This window comes from Cucurbita pepo, chromosome LG10, assembly GCF_002806865.2.
Source record: "Cucurbita pepo subsp. pepo cultivar mu-cu-16 chromosome LG10, ASM280686v2, whole genome shotgun sequence".
Lineage (NCBI taxonomy): Eukaryota > Viridiplantae > Streptophyta > Magnoliopsida > Cucurbitales > Cucurbitaceae > Cucurbita > Cucurbita pepo.
In genome coordinates, this window is record NC_036647.1 from 6,105,419 (window position 1) to 6,125,719 (window position 20,301).

Consider the following 20,301-nt stretch of genomic DNA (forward strand, 5'->3'; position numbering starts at 1 on the left):
AATTGATATGGGTAAGCGAATTAAATGGTAATAAAGGTGACAAAGAATTATTGATGGTCGGTGGAACATTATGGGGCCGCCAGCCGATCAAAGTACGAGTGTTGGTGGATTGGATGGGATCGGGTTAAATTATTTTTTTTCGATTCAATTTTTTGAATCAAATTTACTCTAACCATAAATTTCTTTGTTTGGATTGGTTCGAGTTGTTCGGGTTCGTAAAAACATCTATTTCTTTATTTTCAAACACCTCGCACATCGACGAAGTTAGGTTCAGGGGTATGTATACGAGTCTGCCTGGTGGATTCATGTGTGCGTGTGTGAGTCATGTGTAAGGAAGTACTACACATCCAACCCGTTCATGACAATGTTACAGTCCCATCATTATAGGTGTGTTATTGCATTATTAACTCTGCTGAGTATTTGTTAAAATACTCGAGCCACGTGCTACGGTTATATTTTTTAAATAAAGGTAGAACGTCCACCACGAATGACGGTGAATGCTGGAATGACCATAGAAGTCAAAATAGAACAATAATATGCATTAAATTTCGAATTAAATGTGTTATTAAAGGCATACATGTAGTGATCTTTCTCTAGTCTAGACAGAAAAATTTGGAACCTTACAAAAATGTATATTTTAAAATTAATAATAAATTCGAATTGGTATAGAAAAACCCGTTAACCAATTCAATCTGAACACGACCCAACCTAACCCAACTTAAACCACACGTATTTGGTCGGGATGGATAGGTTGAACAGGAGTTTCGAGCCATCGGGTTTTATGAACATCACCATCACAAAGAAAAGAACAATAAATACTTTTGTAATCGTGGTTGTTTTCTTCATATACAAATCAACGACAATTACATCGACGTTTAAGTCGTATCACATGCTCGTTAAACGTTGTTCGAGATGGAAAGCATGGACTTGGTGGCATTTTAGGCACCTCAAACTTTTTTAGACTTCAAACACGCCACCACCTCATTAAGTCCTGTTCTAGTAGTTTATAAACGTGGCAAATGGTGAAGCCACAAAAAAAATTAAAAAAAATAAATAATAATAATGATAATGTGTGGATATGGGCAGCCGTTGTACCATTGGGGCCCATGGAATGGAGCAAATAGGAGGAAATGGCTCGGTGACGGTTGCCATGAAACTCGAGCCATTAAAGATGCATTCTCTAATAGCTCAAGCTTATAAAGAATGTTTTGTTCTCCTCCCCAATCGATGTTGGATTTCACAATCCACCCCCTTTCGAGCCCCAACATTATCGTTGGCACTCATTTTCTTCTCTAACCAACGTGGGATGTCACAGATTGAGTTGATTACACAAGTAACCCGAATAGAGTTTGTGATGTCTCACATTGGTTTGGGAGGAGAACAGAACACCCTTTCTAAGGGAGTGGAAATCTTCCCCTACCAGACGTATTTTAAAGCATTGAGGGGAAACCAAAAGGGAAAAAGAAGACAATATCTGCTAGCGGTTGATCTGGGTCGTTACAATTGGTATTAGAGCCAGACACTGGACGATGTGTCAGCCTTCTCGCCCTTCCACCAAGTGGGGTAGACACGAGGCGGTGTGCCAGTAAGAACGCTGGACCCAAAATGGGGGTGGATTTGGTGGGGGTCCTGCATCGAATTGGAGAAAGGAACGAGTGCTAGCAAAGACACTGGGCTATGAAAGGGGGTGGATTGTGTGTCCCTCATTGGTTTGGGAGGAGAACAAAACATCATTTATAAGCAATCTCATCTCCTGACAGATGTATTTTAAGAGGACAATATCTCCTACCATTGGATCTGGGTGGTTACAGAGTTCGTAATCCAACCCAACCTTCTATTTTCGAGATGGGTATGTTGTCCGGTTTTTTTATTATTATTATTTAAAAAAATTACAACTTGCCACATCTCTATATATGGTGTAGAATTGGAGCTTGAAGTTTATGTGCACTAAGACTATCAATGGCTTCCTTAACCATTCATTCTTCCACCACCGTCTTCCCCGCCCACCCTACTCCCATTGCCACCCTCTCCTTCTCCGAGAGCGACCAAATCAAGCCATGGACTCACTCCCCCACCGTCTATGTCTACCGATCCCCCGCTGTCGCCACCTCCACCGTCGTCGAGTCCTTGAGAAACTCCCTCTCCCAAATGCTCGTCCCTTACTACCCTCTTGCTGGCCGCCTCCACTGGATCGGTGGAGGCCGTCTTGAGCTTCATTGCTGCAGCGCCGGAGCTCAGCTCATTGAAGCCTCCTCTACCGCCACGCTCGACGATTATGGCGATTTCTCCCCCACTGATGCTCTTCGAGAGCTCGCTCCAAAAGTCGATTATAGTACTCCCATTGAGGAGCTGCCGGTGTTTTTGATTCAAGTGACGAGATTTAGCTGCGGCGGGATTGTGATCGGTACCGGCCTTTCTCACATTCTTGTCGATGGGGTCTCGGCGATTACGTTTATCAACTCGTGGGCGAGCATTGCACGGAAGGAGAAGACGGTGGAGAGTATTGTCCAGCCATTTCATGACCGGAGCGTTCTACAACCGCAGAAGCCATTGCGGGCGCCGAGGTTCGACCACCGTGAATACGACAACCCGCCATTTCTTTTAGGTTGCTTGGATGCTAAGGTATGTTTAACTAAAAAAGCTGATAAATTATTAGAGAATTTGAACTTTTTGTCGTCACACATTGACTTATTAAGGGGTCGATCATGAGTTTATAAGTAATGAATACATACCAAAAGTAAAATCACGAGAGCTTATGCTCAAAGTGAACAATATCATACCATTGAGTAGAGTCGATTCCTAACATGGTATCAGAGTCATACTCTGGTTAAGCCATGTGATGTCCCACATTGGTTGAGAGGAGAACAAACCACCATGTATAAGGGTGTGAAAAACTTCTCCGAGAGACGCATTTTAAAGCCTTGAGAGGAGGCCCAAAAGGGAAAGCCTAAAGAGGACAATATCTGCTAGCTAGCGGTGGATCTGGGCTGTTACAAATGGTATGAGAGCAGACACCTCACGATGTGCCAGCCTTCTCGCTGTTCCCCGAAGGGGGGTAGACACGAGGCGTTGTGCCAGTAAGGACGCGGGGCCCCAAAGGGGGGGTGGATTTAGGGGCGGTCCCACATCAATTGGAGGAAGGAAAGAGTTCCAGCGAGACCGCTGGGCTCCGAAGGGGGTTGGATTGTGATGTCTGACATTGGTTAGGGAGGAGAACAAACCACCCTTTATAAGGGTGTGGAAACCTTCCCTTAGCAGACGCGTTTTAAAGCCCCTTGAGGGGAAGCCTTCCTTCCCTTAGCAGACGCGTTTTAAAGCCCCTTGAGGGGAAGCCCGAAAAGGAAAGCCCAAAGAGAGACAATATCGGGGAGGAGAACAAACCACCATTTATAAGGGTGTGGAAACCTTCCCTTACCAGACGCGTTTTAAAGCCCCTTGAGGGGAAGCCCGAAAAGGAAAGCCCAAAGAGAGACAATATCGGGGAGGAGAACAAACCACCATTTATAAGGGTGTGGAAACCTTCCCTTACCAGACGCGTTTTAAAGCCCCTTGAGGGGAAGCCCGAAAAGGAAAGCCCAAAGAGAGACAATATCGGGGAGGAGAACAAACCACCATTTATAAGGGTGTGGAAACCTTCCCTTACCAGACGCGTTTTAAAGCCCCTTGAGGGGAAGCCCGAAAAGGAAAGCCCAAAGAGAGACAATATCGGGGAGGAGAACAAACCACCATTTATAAGGGTGTGGAAACCTTCCCTTAGCAGACGCGTTTTAAAGCCCCTTGAGGGGAAGCCCGAAAAGGAAAGCCCAAAGAGAGACAATATCTACTAGTGATGGTGGATCTGGGCCTTTACCAGTCATGCCAATAAAATACTCAAATGTGCATTTACCAATCATGTCAATAGAATACTCAAATGTCGAACATTGAAGTTGTAAGTCTCGAAGGTGCAGTCAAAAGTTGTACTTTGTTCGAGAGCTCCAGAGAAGGAGTCAAGTCTCGATTAAGGGGAGGTTGTCCTAGTCAAGCTCGATTAAGAGAGGCTATTCGAGAGATTCCAAAGAAGGAGTCAAATCTCGATTATCAGAATTCAAACACCCGTCACTTTTATTTCAATATATTAATACATTTCTATATTCCCAACAGGAGGAGCGAAAGAAAGAATCCATACCCACATTGCTGAAACTTTCCAAAGAACAAGTCGAAAAACTCAAAAAGAGAGCAAATTCGAACAAAGTCAACCAACTCTACGAGCTACCATCACGACCATACACTCGATACGAGTCTATTGCAGGCCATATGTGGGTATGTGCATGCAAGGCTCGTAGCACCGGCGACAACTCCCAACCAACAATGGTCCGAGTCGCAGTCGATGTACGACGACGACTTGGAACACCAGTCCCCAACAACTTCACCGGAAATTCAACCCTAGTAGCCGTGACACCAAAGTGTCAATTCGGTGATCTAATATCTCAACCATTGAGCTACGCCGCAGGAAAGATTCGAGAAGGAACTTGGAAAATCACGGACGAGTACGCGAGGTCGGCGCTCGACTTCCTAGCAAGTCAAGAGGACATCAGCTGGGTCAGAACCTCGTACCACACAAAAGTTAAGGTTGAAGCTCCATTTTGGGGCAACCCCAATTTGTCTTTGGGAAGTTGGATGTCGCTGCCGTTGTATGAGGCGGACTTCGGCTGGGGGAAGCCGTGTTATGTGGGGCCGGCGACATTGAATGCCGACGGGAAGTCGTTCATCATGCCGGCGCCGGACAACGACGGTGGGTTGATTATAGCTATACGGCTGCAGAAGAAGCACATGGATGATTTCAAGAGACACTTTTATGAAGATCTGTGATTTGAATCAATTGGGAGATTTTATTGTCGCGTGTCGTTGTGTTTGAGGTTGTTTTTTGTTTTGTTTTTGTTTGAGAGTTTATTTTTAATTATTGATCATTAATATATTAATACCAGTGTTTTAAAAGTGTCACTTTTTTTCATCACAAGGATATGATATTGTCTCTTAGAACTCGTTTCTGTTAGAAGAACACGACTCTCCACAATGATATGATATTGTCCACTTTGAGTATAAGCTCTCCAGAATATACCAATGGAGATATATGCCTTCGAGGAGGCTTGACTTCTTTTATTTTGGAGTCATTTGTTGGACATTTGAGGATTTACCAATCATGATTAGGATTTTTATTTATTTTAGATTTTATGCTGAGATTTTATTTTTCCTCCTAAAAGAGATATTATACTAGCATTTATTATAGCTAGGAGGGTGCACGATTTTTTATCAGGAAATTACTGGAAAAGTCATAAACATCTTTTATATTTTTATATTCAACTTTTTTCCTTCTTTGTAAACGACTTTTGCTCACCAAACTTTTTTGGATTTTCGAGGGTGTCTGAGATGGAAAGTCTATTATCGCTAGGAGAGTGCACGATTTTTTACCAGGAAATTACTGCCTCGATGGAAAAGTCATAAACACCTTTTATATTTTTATATTCAACTTTTTTCCTTATTTGTAAACGACTTTTGCTCACCAAACTTTTTTTGGATTTTCGAGGGTGTCTAAGACGGAAAATCGAGAGGGTTAACCAGAAAAAACGTGCGGGGTGTTTCACTGGGTTTTTCTTCGGTGAGTGGCCGGAGGAAGAATCGACTGAAGCTATCGGTGTTGAATACCGTTGCGAGTCTGTCGGAATAGGTGAAGGGTGTCGTCGCATCGTCGGAATCGGGGTTGTGACGTCGTCGTCGGCGGCGCAGCAATGATTAAGGTTTTCGCGAGATTTCGGGTAAGGAAGACGAAGGAAATGGGTCGGGTTTCACTTTTGGTCTCTGAACCAACCCACGGAACGAACGCGGGCCTGGTGCGTTTTGGCCCAACACGGACGCGCGCTGCGGCCTTGGTCTCGGCTCCACACGCGTGCTCTCGGCTCGGCTTGTCGTGTACGGCGGCTCGGCTCCGTCAAAACCCACGGCTCGACAGCTCGGCTTGGTGACTCAGTATCTCTATAATATATCGATTCCAAGGTTTTCGACCCTTCCGAAGCCGTTTCTGTCCTTAGTTTTACCATCCGAGGTTAGTATGGTTCCTAAACGTTAAAGACAGATTAGGTCGGGGTTTTATTTTGATAAATAGCATGAGGTTTAGCTAGGATATGTTATGAAAGGTTCTAAGTTTTTATGTGGTTATCATAGGACGTATTTAACCGCTGGAATTAGCTCGTTGTGAGTGACTTCAACCAAGACCATCGAGGTAAGTGACCTTACTGTTGGAGTTAGTTTACTACGTGTTGTATGATGGTGCATGTCGTGTGGTCCCTGCATGCACCATGTTTTATTATGTGATATTGTGATATGACTATATGATGTATGAATTATGTGACTGTTTATGCTATGAAACGTAATGGGTTATGTTGACTGTTGACTGTTTATGTTTTGTAAAGTTATGAATGATATGTTAGTAATGTATGCCATGAAAATGTTAATCGATGTCATGGATACACGTAGTATTATTGAGTTATGTCATGAGTTGTTTATGCAACTGGAATGTACTTTCATGATATGTAATATGCCATATAATGTACTTTCATGATATGTAATATGCCATATAATGTACGTCATGTGAGATGCCATGTAATGTAAGGAACGTATATGCGATGTTAGCAATACTTATGTAATGTCATGTTAGATATGTTAAAGGACCTCATGCATATATGTATGTCACGTGCATCGAAATTCTTCCCCTTTATGATACGAAAGAATGAATTACGATATTTATGCTCGCCATGATATCATGCGGGCCCTTTTCTGTTCTGTGGTGTCCGGCGACGTGTAATACATTGTGCCCGACCAAGCTAGGCCCAGGAGGTATGTATATGAGCCTGCCTGGTGGGTCCATGTACGCATATATGAGCCATGTGTGAAGGAGTACCACACATCCAACCCTACCCGGAATAGAAAAGCGCCCAAGGCTATGAAAAGTTAGGTCCCGCTCATATGTTGCATGTGTTTGCATTCCTAACCCCAACAGTGGGGCGACTTACTGAGTATTTCATAAAATACTCAAGCCACGTGCTACCACATTTTTCAGGTAAAAGCAAAGTGTCAATGTACGGTTGACGGCGAAGATGAGGACACCATGGAAGTTGGAGATGAGATATTTTTAGAAGTTTACATTTATTGGACTGTTTTAAGTTATAGCATTGAGTATTGCTCTATTTAGGGCATGACTCTGATACCATGTTAAAAGAATATGACTTTCCACAATGATATGATATTGTTCGGTTTGAGCATAAGCTCTCTTGTCTTTGATTTGGGCTTTCCAAAAAGGTCTCGTACCAATGAAGAAAGTATTCTTTCACTATAAACTCATGATTATTCTCTAAATTAGCTGATGTGGAACTTTCATCATTCAACCGTTTCCCTAAACTTTGGCTATCTTTGTACATATGTTGTGTATTCCAGTGCATCTTCTTGGCTTGATCGGATCGTTCGCGACTTGTTTCCTCCAGGATCGTCCCAATCTTTTTGATCACCTTCGTGCAGCATCGATGTTCCATGGGGTCATCTTCGTCTCACCCTTGACCTATAATACAAGTTGTCTGTACAATGATGCCTTACCTTTAGATGAAAAAAAAAATAGCACGTAGCTGAGTATTTAAAAATACCGAGCGAGTAGTTCCAGTGTTGGGTCAAGAAATGAAATATAAGCAATCATGGTGGGACCTATGTTTTCTTATAGACTCTACTTTCTGGTCCAAGCACGGGATGTGTAGACTAAATACTTGAACCAAAATTTTGAAGAAACCTTACGTGCATGCGTGCTAGATTTTATAGGAAATTGAGACTCTAAATTACATTTAATGGAGTTTGCCTACAAACAACAGCTTTCATGAAAAATGATATGGCACCGCTCTAAGCTTAAAGACAACTATCGATATGATACCCTTCGAGGCCTTATACGAAAAATGGTGCAGGTCCCCCGATGTGCTATGATCAGAAAGGTGAACGGGAACTATTGGGACCAAAGTTAATATAAGCTACCAATGAAACCATGCAAAAGACACAAGGTGAGGATGTGCACGACTCAAAATAGACAGAAGAGTTACGTTGACGTGAGGCGTAGGAACCTGGAATTCAAGGTAGGTGACACGGGATTCTTGAAATTGGCTCCGATGAAAGGTGTCCTAAGATTTGGATGAAAGGAAAAATTGAACCCATGTTTCATCGGACCCTTCGACATACTACATCAAATCAGACAGTAGCGTACATACTAGCCCTACCACCATCCCTCTCTATGATGCATGACAAACTCCACGTGTCCATACTCCGAAAGAACCTGACCGACTCGATGCATATGATAAATTACGAGTCTCTACAAATAGACGAGAGAGATAAATAAAGATTTTAACCGTGATGTGAAGGTTCTACGTTCTAAATAAATATACAAAGTAAAACCTCAATTTCTAGGAAATTTTTTACTTTGGGCTGAATTTGAATTGGACTCAGGTAGGTCTTTGGGCCTTCGGCCCATGGTTAAAATTTCATGGTTTACCGTGATGCAACGAATCAACCCAAATTTATTTTTAAATAAAAAAAAAAATACTTTTATTTTCGATAAAATTATACAGATATATTTATTTTATTTTTATTTAATTTGGAAAATAATTTTTTATAATATATTCTAAAAATAAATAAATAGATAAAAGTTAGTTAACGGCTAATTAACCGCTAGTAGATATTGTCTTCGTGAGGTTTTTTGAAACAGTGTTAGATAAAAGTTTTCATACCATAATGTTTCGTTTTCCTCTACAACCGACGTGAGATCTCACATTTTGAAGAAAATGACTCGTGTTACGTGCTTGTTGGTAGGTTTTAGAAACCAGAAAGTGAAGAGAAGATGAGAGAGCAACCGAACAAATCGAGTTCAATTCACATAATTCGAGTTAAATTTTTATATTTGAAAATTTCGGGGTCGAAAATTTTCATTCGAGGGTTTAGTTTTTGGGTTATTGTAAAAAATAGCCCATAAATCTTTACATATATTTAAAAAGTATGAACAAAATTAAATGTAAAATTACGATTATACCCTCACTCATAAATATCGATTGAAAAGCGACCAAAATTGATTTTTCAGTTGGATCGCTTGAAATTCATCAATTTTAGCCGAAAATCATTGGAATCAACCGAGATTCAAATATATATATATATATATATATATATATATATATATTTATTTATTTATTTATTTATTTATTTATTTATTTATTTATTTTGTAAGGTTGAATTTTCGTTAAATTGAAATTTTTGATTGGTTGGTGGGTTGACTTTTTTTGTCAGGTCAATCAAACTAACCTAAAAATACCATACTTTTAAGATTGTTATGAAAATTAAGACTAATAAGGGTTGATATTAATAATACGTTGTGACCGGTGAATATTTGATATTTACATTTTATAAGATTTAATTATTAATATAACATATATACAACTAAACTCAACTCAAACTGTTTGGGTTGAGTCGGGTCTCAGGTTGTGAACTCTATTCGAGTTGTTCGAGTCACTAGACCATTTGGGTTGTTTGATATTTTATTTTTTAATGTTTGTTTTAGTTCCACGGACCATATATTAAAAAAAAATAATAATAATAACAAATTTTATTCCTATTTCATAAGGTAATTATCTTTTATCCTAAGATTAAACATTTAATTAATTTATTATCTTTTATCCATACCAAATAAGTCAACGGATAAACGATAACTACTTTCAGTCGCGTTGACTTCCGATATCCTCGGTCAAGATTTTAAAATCTCAACCGAACCGGACCGGAATTTGAACCCGAAATGGAAACCCGAACCGGAAACCCAAATAAATAAATAAAAACCCTTATTTTTCTTTCTCAATAAAGGTGAACTTCTTCCCTCCCTTTGGGATTCGTTTGGAGGCGCCACAAACCCTTCGTCTTCTTCACCTTTCTCTGTAATTCCATCCCAAAAACCTCCAATAATTCTCCATCCATGGCTGCCGATCCCGCTCAGCTTCATCAACTCGCCGTACTTCTGGGTTCCGATCGCACCCACTTCGAAACCCTAATTTCCCATCTCATGTCCGCTTCCAATGAACAGCGTTCACAAGCCGAGTCCCTCTTCAACCTCTGCAAACAAACCCACCCAGATGCGCTTGCTCTCAAACTCGCCGATCTTTTTCACCCTTCTGCTCACCCTGAGGCACGCACCATGTCTGCCATTCTCCTCCGTCGTCAACTCATTCGCGATGATTCTTATCTCTGGCCTCGTCTTTCACCTTCCACTCAATCTACGCTTAAATCTGTATTGCTTTCTTCACTTCAGACGGAGGAATCTAAATCTATTTCCAAGAAGTTGTGTGATACTATTGCAGAGCTTGCTTCTGGGATTTTGCCCGAAGGGGGATGGAATGAATTGATGCCGTTTATTTTTCAATGTGTTACTTCTGATAATTCTAAGTTGCAGGAATCTGCGTTGTTGATTTTTGCGCAGTTGGCTCAGTATATTGGAGAAACCCTAGTTCCGCATTTGGATACGCTTCACTCTGTGTTTTCGCAGTGTTTGGGTTCGTCTAAGACTGGCGATGTGAGGATTGCGGCTTTGGGTGCTGCGATCAATTTTATTCAATGTTTATCCAGTGCTTCTGATAGGGACAAGTTTCAGAATCTATTACCCTTGATGATGCAGACATTGACTGAGGCTTTGAATTCAGGCCAAGAAGCCACTGCCAAAGACGCGCTTGAGTTGTTGATTGAATTGGCAGGGACTGAGCCCAGATTCTTGAGGAGGCAATTGGTTGATGTGGTTGGTTCCATGTTGCAGATTGCTGAGGCGGATTCCCTTGAAGAATCCACTAGACATTTAGCAATTGAGTTCGTTATAACGCTTGCTGAGGCTCGAGAGCGAGCTCCTGGAATGATGAGGAAGTTGCCGCAGTTTATAAGTAGATTGTTTGGGATACTCATGAATATGTTGTTGGATATCGAGGACGATCCTGCTTGGCATACTGCAGATTCCGAGGACGAGGATGCAGGCGAGACTGATAATTATGGGTTCGGGCAAGAGTGTTTGGATAGGCTTTCTATTTCATTGGGTGGAAATTCTATTGTTCCTGTTGCCTCTGATCTGTTTCCAGTCTTCCTGGCTGCACCTGAATGGCAGAAGCACCATGCTGCACTTATTGCAATGTCACAAATTGCAGAGGGTTGCTCAAAGGTTTTAGCCCTTGCTTTGAATTTTCATCTTTTCCTTTGCTTTACCTTTTAAATTTCCTGAAGTTTGCATTTATTATACTAGCTTTATTTCATTGTTATATGTTAAAGGCATTGTGGATCAATTCAGTTTCTTACACATGAGGACTAAATGTTATATTATTGTATCTATCTAGCATCATCTGGGCTATTATTTGTTGTTGATTCCTTACAATCTGGTGATCTTAGAGCTTTGTTTGTTTGTCTTTCTACTAGGTGCATTGGTTTGTCATTCTAACCACATAGTTCTCTCTATTTGTGCAGGTAATGATAAAGAATCTCGAGCAAGTACTCTCTATGGTTTTGAATTCATTCCAACATCCGCATCCACGTGTACGATGGGCAGCCATTAATGCGATTGGCCAGTTGTCTACTGATCTTGGCCCAGATTTGCAGGCTAAATTTCACCATCTAGTTGTGCCTGCTCTAGCTGGAGCTATGGATGATTTTCAAAATCCACGAGTACAGGTTTGTATACTCTATCCTTATGAAATTGCTGCAGCCGGTTAGTCATTTGTTCTACAAATGTTTTATCTTTTGTTGTTCTATGTGGTCAGATAACATTTTCTTATGTTGAAACTTGTCACCACTAGATGATAAGCTACATTCCGTTTTTTTTTTTATGAAGTCCATTGGCAAATTGATCTTTTTAACCAGGTTAAGCGATGGATATATGCGATGTTTTGTTCCTATGGCTGTTTCGTTTTACTTGAATAAGCAGTCCCTCAATGGGATTTTTCTTGCTTTTTTCTTTTGAAAACAGTGCACAGTATATTACTTTTCCTCTGAGGTAACATTGCTCTATTTGTCTCTCTTTAATCTTACAGGCACATGCTGCCTCAGCAGTCCTCAATTTCAGTGAAAATTGCACCCCAGATATTTTGACGCCTTACCTAGATGGAATAGTGAGCAAACTCCTTGTACTACTGCAGGTATTCTACTAATGGAGGAAGCTTAGCTTCAATTTATAAGATCCAACATTTCACTACTTGTTCCTTCAAATAAATCATTTGATTGAAATTTCCTTTTCCTGCTTCTGATAAATGTTATTTGTTTGTTTTTGAGGTATAATGGTAAAAGCAACTACAGTTGCTTTTGTTGCAAATATGGTGCGATTTTAGTATTTCATGTATTTTTTTGTTAATGTGCCAATAATTTGTCTGCATCTCAGAATGGAAAGCAGATGGTTCAGGAGGGTGCTTTGACAGCTCTTGCATCTGTTGCTGATTCTTCTCAGGTTTGTTTACTCTTAATCTTTAAATATTTTATCGTTCTTTTGTTGTGGGTATGTCAAGCTTTATTTTTTGCATGGACAGGAGCACTTCCAGAAGTATTATGATGCTGTAATGCCTTACTTAAAAGCTATTCTTGTAAATGCAAGTGACAAATCCAATCGTATGCTTCGTGCCAAATCCATGGAGTGTATCAGTTTGGTTGGCATGGCTGTTGGAAAAGACAAGTTTAAGGATGATGCCAAGCAGGTTATTTTCGATAATATTTATCCATTGTTTGCTTACTCTATTTAGCCTTATGTTATCTTAAGTGAATTTTGTTATCGTGAATGTTGTTGTTGTGTCTTTTAAATCAAATGGCTGTTCCAATCAATGTTTCTGCATACACTAGTAGTTTCCATTCTTGGTCTCCATAGTGGACTTGAACATTTATCATCTATGCCATTTTGAAGGTCATGGATGTTTTGTTGTCACTACAAGGGTCTCCAATGGAAGCAGATGATCCTACAACCAGCTACATGTTGCAAGTATACCTTTTATCTCTAATTCGATTTGTTGTATGAATTTGGTTTAAATTTATTGGTCCAAAAAGAAGAAAAATAATTGCTTACCTCTTTTGCAGGCATGGGCTAGACTCTGCAAATGCCTGGGGCAGGATTTTCTTCCTTACATGAGTGTTGTGATGCCACCTTTGCTTCAATCTGCTCAACTGAAGCCTGATGTGACGATCACATCTGCTGACTCAGATGCTGATATTGATGACGATGATGATAGGTTCAGTTTTTAACTTTTTGTTTAGGTTTTAATACGAAGAAATCAATTTAAATTCTAGTGAGTGGTACCCTGCAGTATTCATCCATGTTTTAGGATCCTTTTTTCTCTTATTTATTTTTTTTAAAAATGGAATACATCCAAGACATTGTGGAAGCATACTTGTTATCTTATGTTAACTAGCATGTTTAATGTAATGTCATATTTTGTGCTACTTTTCTTTTGGGTGTGTTCAAATTTTCACCAGTTTTCAGTTAGTTCTTTGATCAAGGTGTTTTTTTATAAAAAAAAATAAAAGTTTATTGTCTTTATTTCAGCATTGAAACAATAACTCTCGGTGACAAAAGGATTGGCATCAAGACTAGTGTTTTGGAGGAAAAAGCCACTGCTTGCAACATGCTATGTTGCTATGCTGATGAACTAAAAGAAGGATTTTTTGTCTGGATTGATCAGGTTGCTTTAATGAATTACACTTTCGATCTTCTAATGTAGCCTGTTGTTTACTGCTGTACTAATGATTCTTCTATATTACATAGGTTGCTCCCACTCTAGTTCCACTCCTTAAATTTTATTTCCATGAAGAAGTTAGAAGGGCTGCTGTTTCAGGTAGGTATTTTGTTTTTTTTCTTCTGTATGCATTTGTTCTACTTCAAATTCATTGGAAGAGTTTTATTTAAATTACCTTCTTTACACTTGTTGATTATTATTTAAAAAGCCATGCCGGAGCTCCTGCGATCAGCAAAATTGGCTGTTGAGAAAGGGCAATCTCAAGGTCGTGATGAATCCTACGTAAAGCAGCTGTCAGATTATATTGTACCAGCTTTGGTGGAGGCATTACACAAGGTTCTTATTTATTAGATTTGTTCCTGCAGGGATAGATCTTTATACTTTCAAATTGAAATCCACCTTTTGTTATTTAGTGCTCTTATGTACTCGAGAGTGAGGAATGCTAAGTTATGATGTTTTTTTTTTCCGCAAATGGTTTACAGGAGCCTGAGGTGGAGATATGTGCCAGTATGTTGGATGCATTGAATGAATGCATACAGGTTAGTATGATGAAGTTGAGATGTATATCTTCATCGCTAAACAAATATAGTTGTCAAATATATTGTGTAGAAGTTAAATGAAGTTTGCAGTAATGATCATTTGAGTCAATGATCAATCTTTCTATATCTGTTACGAATCTAGTTTGGTGCTTCTGCAGCCTTATTCTTTTCCCTCCTCTAGCCTAGGAATTCACGTTGTTCGCTAAGAAAATTAATACTTTAGGAACTCCAATATCAGTCATTGAGTCTAAAAAACTAACAAAATCCATAAACCTTTACAGTTCATAGCCACCCCATACATATGTGATATGTAACTCCAATTTGATTACAACGCTTATGCATACCCATTAAATTGGTCTTAGTGTTCTATTTTCCCAATCCTCATTGAGCAAGGAAATGCTAATTGGTATCCTAAGAATTCAATTTAACTGTACCATGTTGTTGAGTTTTTCATTCTTTCTTTCATCGGTCTTGTTTCTTTTCTTCATTTATTTCTTTTCTCCTTTCTGCCTTTTCTGGTGGTAGTTGGAGGGATTTGGATGATACTCAGCTGAAGTTAGCTTGTTTCCCCCCGAAGTGCGAATCATATGCATTGCTGAACTAAATATAACTTTTTATTCTGTTAGATCTCTGGACCACTTCTTGATGAAAGCCAAGTAAGGTGCGTCGTGGATGAGATTAAACATGTCATCACTGCTAGTTCATCAAGAAAGCATGAAAGAATGGAGCGAACAAAAGCAGAAGATTTTGATGCAGATGAGAGAGAATTGCTGGACGAAGAAAATGATCTAGAGGAAGAAGTTTTCGATCAGGTAACTCATCGTGATGGATATGCCATCTTATGCTACTTGGTAGTTTTTTGAGGTCTATTTAAGGATCAGTTTGAGAATAAGGTCGTATACCTTATTTTTGTATTTTGATCAGGTTGGTGATTGTTTGGGAACTTTGATCAAGACTTTCAAGGCCTCATTCTTGCCTATGTTTGATGAGCTCTCATCTTATTTGACACCTATGTGGGTAAGTTTCTTGAACACTTTCATCTTTCTATAACGTTTCATAATTTTGATTAAAAAATAGCCACCATTCTGAATGTACACGAGTTTTTCATTCTCTACGATTTTTGTTCAATGACTTCTGTTTTAATATATTACAAAGGTGTCAAGTTGTGGGCACAAAGTAGTCAATCACTTCACTTGATAAAAATGACATATAATTTGTTTTTAAGTGGACGATTCCAAAATATGTGAGGCTTCTCGCATTTATTCCGTCAACTTCTTCATTCACTGTTTATAGCTAGAACTCAAAAGTGAATGATGTGTTCTTTTGATTTGCAACTCGTACATATTGGGTAGTGGAAACAAATTTATTTTTTGTGTATCTGAAAGTACTTGACCCCCTAATATTCAAGATATTCGGTGTGCAGGGTAAGGATAGAACAGCAGAGGAGAGGAGGATAGCAATATGTATTTTTGATGATCTTGTTGAGCATTGCCGTGAAGCGGCCCTCAGGTAATCATTTCGTCGTAATTTACTCTCTATGAGCATTTTATCTTAATTTTTCAAATGTGAATCAGGTATTATGATACCTACCTTCCTTTCTTGTTGGAGGCTTGCAATGATGAGAATCCTGATGTCCGTCAGGTTCGTTCTGCCTTCAAATGGTTGTAAGCGATGATTTTCCTATTACCTGACAAGCTTTATCTAATTCAGCCAGTATTCTATTTACAGGCCGCTGTTTATGGTATCGGTGTCTGTGCCGAGTTTGGTGGATCTGTATTCAAACCACTCGTTCAAGGTTGGATTCATTACATCCTTCGTTTTTTGAGCTGTCGAGTTCCCTTCATTATAAATGGTCGTTGAATTTGTTGTCTTCTCTTTCTTTTGTGAAGAGGCCCTTTCTAGGTTGGATGTTGTGATACGGCACCCTAATGCACAACATTCTGAAAATATCATGGCATATGACAATGCTGTTTCAGCTCTTGGAAAGATATGTCAGTTCCACAGAGATAGTATAAATGGATCTCAGGTTTGTGTCTGTCTTCAGCAGCATCTCTTTCATAGTTTTTAAACTAAATTCATTCATATTCATTTCAAATGAACTCGCTCTTTCTTTTCGTTTAGCGTAAATGTTAAGATAAAGATTTTATGATGGTGTTTTTTTGAGTTTATATTCATGCATTTCTGTGAAATATGCGAAACACGATAATCTGGAGTATCTGTTTAGGTTGTAACTCGAAAGAAAACGTTTTTATTTACCCCAAACTCTGTGAAGCTATCCAGTGAATTGATTTCTCGACCGAAATACCTCAAGCTTAGGATTTTCGTTGTGTTCTCGTTTGTCATAAAACATGCCAAGTTCGTAACTCGTATTCTATTTATTGCATCTATGGATCCCGTTCTGAACTACATCGCTTTCACGGTATTTGTACAAGGAGTTTGTACACTTATTTCTGTGTCTTATTTGGCAGTTGGTTCCTGCTTGGCTAGGCTGCTTGCCTATCAAGGGTGATTTAATTGAGGCAAAGATAGTGCACGATCAGCTCTGTTCAATGGTTGAAAGGTAGAAGTCTTGCTTCCACAAGACATTGTAGTATTCAATTTTATTCGCCTAATTCATTGCTGCTGATGTTTTCCTCCATTTAATTAACAGGTCCGATAAAGAACTCTTGGGTCCCAACAATCAATATCTTCCCAAAATTGTTTCGATTTTTGCTGAGGTATGTATATATGTATGCTATATCTTAAAACATGGTGAAAGCAATCGCCCGAGTACACAAATGTTTTGTATGCTTTGATTTCTCAATTCTTGGGATGCTGTTGATCTAGGTCCTATGTGCGGGTAAGGATCTTGCGACGGAGCAAACTGCGAGTAGAATGGTAAACCTTTTGAGGCAGCTTCAGCAAACTCTACCACCGTCCACGCTAGCATCGACCTGGTCGTCTTTGCAACCACAACAGCAGCTTGCACTTCAGTCAATCCTCTCATCCTAGTGTAATTTGGATTGGCAAGACAGGTCATTCTTTGTTCCAGATTGTGTCGAATCCTGAGTTGGATATGTCTCTTGAATTGGGTTGGCTGTGTGTGTTTTCTGGTATTTTTGGAAGCATTTTACCCCCAACAATGTCATCCCTTTTTGCATTGCTCAAGCACAGTGGTGGTCATCCCTTGAAGAAAGCTGCTGCTGCTCCTGCACTGGCGTCGAGTGTTTTTATCGTCCCGTCATTTATTTAATATTTATTTTTTGTGCGCATCGATTTTGCACGGTCTGTGAAGGCTACTACGTTATAGAGTTGATATATAGTTTGTGTATAGTACGAAATTATTGGTGAACCAGTTCCTACTCTTGAGGAAAAGAGTGAAGCAGCAAGCTAAAACAATGTCGAGTGGTTACTTATTATTGAGGCTTTGAAGTTTTGGAGAAGAGTGAGGTCGAAGCGTCGTGTCATTGAGATCCAAAAATTTAAGAAATTATTCTTTGTTTGCCATAATGTCTTGGTTTTTGTACCTAAATTTTTTATATCATTTGCTTATTAGGTTATTATAATGTGTCTCGTAGAGACTTGCCCTTGGTAGAATCTTTATTTAAACGAAGAATGGGGGAGTGGAGACCCGCTCACAATGGGGTATGGAATCCCAATTTAAATGAAGAATGGTGAACAGGGACGAGGACTTGCCCATGAGAAAGGAAGGTACAACTATAGCAGTACACTTGGAGTGCGTTAAGGTAGGAACTAGATCACTAACGTATTATTCCCTTGTTTAGCTTGGAACGACTCACTTCGGTTCAACCTTCCCTATCATAAGCCAAATGACGGCTAAGCCTCTCCAAAAGCACATTTTAGAACTTCATAATATTAAGTCGCACTAGAAGTATTGATTCATTTCTTTTCGAGGATGAACTTCGACTATTTCCTTCATACTCATACTATTACTTTACCAATCTCTCACTGTTGATATCAACTACTTAATATACGTGCATATGGATTCTAGCCAAAGCTTCCAAAAATATCTATTTAACAACTCCATTCATTTTAAATAAATTTCAAATATTTATGTTAAATAAAGTGGAAGATAGGCATATTGTAAGGAGACAACAACCAAATCCTTTTTTAATTACAAAAATTAATTTTTAAATTTTTTTTATTCCTTATTATTCAATTCTTTTATTTCTTTTCTCACTTAAAAAAAAAAAAAAAAGGGTAATTTATAAATTCATTCAATTATATTTAATAATTATTATATCAATAGTCCTCATCTTTTAAAAAATTTACTAGAAAATTAATTTATAGTCTTAAGTTCAATCGGTTAACCGTTAACCGCTCTACCACTGAGCTACTGAGGAACAACAGTAAATTAGGTTTCAGAGAATTTAATTCTCGTTCTCAACCCACAACCAATATGAGTTCGAGGTTTCCTTCGAAACTCCTGGAACTTCTTCGTAGTGGTTCCGTTCCATGCCTCATTTCATAGAGAACCTCAAAGTGGCTCTATTTCATTATATTCCATCCATATCTCAATTCCGTTCATTTAACATTTTTGTGGTATCATTGAGATAAGAGATGTCGTTTCTAGTCTATATGTTTATACTTCTATATTCGTTTGGCTCTATTTCTAAAGTATAACACATTAGTCTTTTAATGAAACGATTCGATAAACGACCCATTCAAGCATAGTTCAGTAGATAAAATTGTTATATCGAAAATTAATAGCTTGACCTTTTATCCCATCAATGTTAAACTCGAAAAGAAATTTATAATAAATTGTTAAATTTGTAATTTCATAAATATTGTGACATCGAGTAAAAGAAGAGTACATGAATGAATCGAGACCACATCCGAATGAGAGCAGTCTTGAGGATAACATGACTAAGAAAATCTTAAAAAGAAAATGAAAGTTACTACTTATACCAACAAAGTGCACGTCTCTTTTCGGTCGCTCAATTATAGAAACTTCATAGTTAAACGTACTTTACTTCGACCCATTCTTATTTTTCGGTCGCTCAATCTTAAAAACTTCATAGTTAAACGTACTTTACTTCGACCCATTCTTATTTTTCGGTCGCTCAATCTTAAAAACTTCATAGTTAAACGTACTTTACTTCGACCCATTCTTATTTTTCGGTCGCTCAATCTTAAAAACTTCATAGTTAAACGTACTTTACTTCGACCCATTCTTATTTTTCGGTCGCTCAATCTTAAAAACTTCATAGTTAAACGTACTTTACTTCGACCCATTCTTATTTTTCGGTCGCTCAATCTTAAAAACTTCATAGTTAAACGTACTTTACTTCGACCCATTCTTATTTTTCGGTCGCTCAATCTTAAAAACTTCATAGTTAAACGTACTTTACTTCGACCCATTCTTATTTTTCGGTCGCTCAATCTTAAAAACTTCATAGTTAAACGTACTTTACTTCGACCCGACCCATTGTTAAAGAGCCACCATTTTCTTTATCCTTATTCTCATCATTAATTTTTATTTAATTAAATTTTATAGAGATATTTTGAATTTTCATTCTTAGGCCTCCAAATGGCAGCATTTTGTGCATCCATGACTTTCTCTCTCTAATGCTTGACTTGGTTTCAGGTCAAGAGAGAGAGAAACTGTGTAATTACTTTCTTGCCCTTGTATTATTATTCTTGGTCAATCTTTGACTCTCCGACCATAAAAGCCATTTGGTGTTTACATCAAAATTATTTCGGAGAATACATGAGTTGTATGCAAAATTCTAGAGTTGTCCAAGGGCGAAATGGGAAATCCTAAATTTCGTCCGTCTTCTATTTCAATTTTTATTCCTACGATCTATATATATACACGTGCGTGTGTCATACCGTCTTTAGCCCAATTTCAGTAACGAGAATAAGTCTCTTCCCATCTCTCATTATTCTACGTTTAAATGAGAATTTTCACCCGTTTAGCGCGAGTCTTCAGTGGACATAAACTATTTGCATTCTCATCGATCAAATTGACCAAT

At 38.8% G+C, this 20,301-nt stretch overlaps 2 protein-coding genes and 1 long non-coding RNA gene across 3 annotated transcripts; all 3 read left to right on the forward strand.

Moving 5' to 3' along the window:
- The first annotated feature begins 1,946 nt into the window (after positions 1-1,946).
- On the forward strand, positions 1,947-4,997 carry LOC111803298 (spermidine hydroxycinnamoyl transferase-like). The gene is made up of 2 exons (XM_023687636.1): positions 1,947-2,622; positions 4,141-4,997. Exons 1-2 carry the CDS (start codon positions 1,960-1,962, stop codon positions 4,846-4,848), a joined length of 1,371 nt encoding a protein of 456 aa, XP_023543404.1. The 5' UTR covers positions 1,947-1,959; the 3' UTR covers positions 4,849-4,997.
- A 557-nt stretch (positions 4,998-5,554) lies between these two features.
- Positions 5,555-7,259, forward strand: LOC111804363. The gene is made up of 3 exons (XR_002816507.1): positions 5,555-6,079; positions 6,199-6,256; positions 7,094-7,259. It is a non-coding gene; the product is annotated as an uncharacterized LOC111804363 (long non-coding RNA).
- Positions 7,260-10,018: 2,759 nt separating this feature from the next.
- On the forward strand, positions 10,019-17,815 carry LOC111803651 (importin-5-like). The gene is made up of 20 exons (XM_023688161.1): positions 10,019-11,242; positions 11,542-11,745; positions 12,105-12,209; positions 12,449-12,514; positions 12,594-12,758; positions 12,962-13,036; positions 13,132-13,283; positions 13,598-13,733; positions 13,817-13,886; positions 13,996-14,123; positions 14,270-14,326; positions 14,953-15,138; positions 15,251-15,343; positions 15,750-15,835; positions 15,901-15,967; positions 16,055-16,121; positions 16,216-16,352; positions 16,795-16,886; positions 16,977-17,043; positions 17,153-17,815. Exons 1-20 carry the CDS (start codon positions 10,019-10,021, stop codon positions 17,315-17,317), a joined length of 3,342 nt encoding a protein of 1,113 aa, XP_023543929.1. The 3' UTR covers positions 17,318-17,815.
- The last annotated feature ends 2,486 nt before the right edge of the window (positions 17,816-20,301 follow it).

Bases quoted from the DNA above. Each gene is read 5' to 3' on its own strand.
- LOC111803298 (XM_023687636.1), top strand. From the start codon at position 1,960: ATGGCTTCCTTAACCATTCATTCTTCCACCACCGTCTTCCCCGCCCAC. The intron at 2,623-4,140 runs GTATGTTTAACT...TATTCCCAACAG, and splicing joins TAGGTTGCTTGGATGCTAAG to GAGGAGCGAAAGAAAGAATC.
- LOC111803651 (XM_023688161.1), top strand. From the start codon at position 10,019: ATGGCTGCCGATCCCGCTCAGCTTCATCAACTCGCCGTACTTCTGGGT. The intron at 12,515-12,593 runs GTTTGTTTACTC...TTGCATGGACAG, and splicing joins CTGTTGCTGATTCTTCTCAG to GAGCACTTCCAGAAGTATTA. The intron at 15,139-15,250 runs GTAACTCATCGT...TATTTTGATCAG, and splicing joins AGGAAGAAGTTTTCGATCAG to GTTGGTGATTGTTTGGGAAC.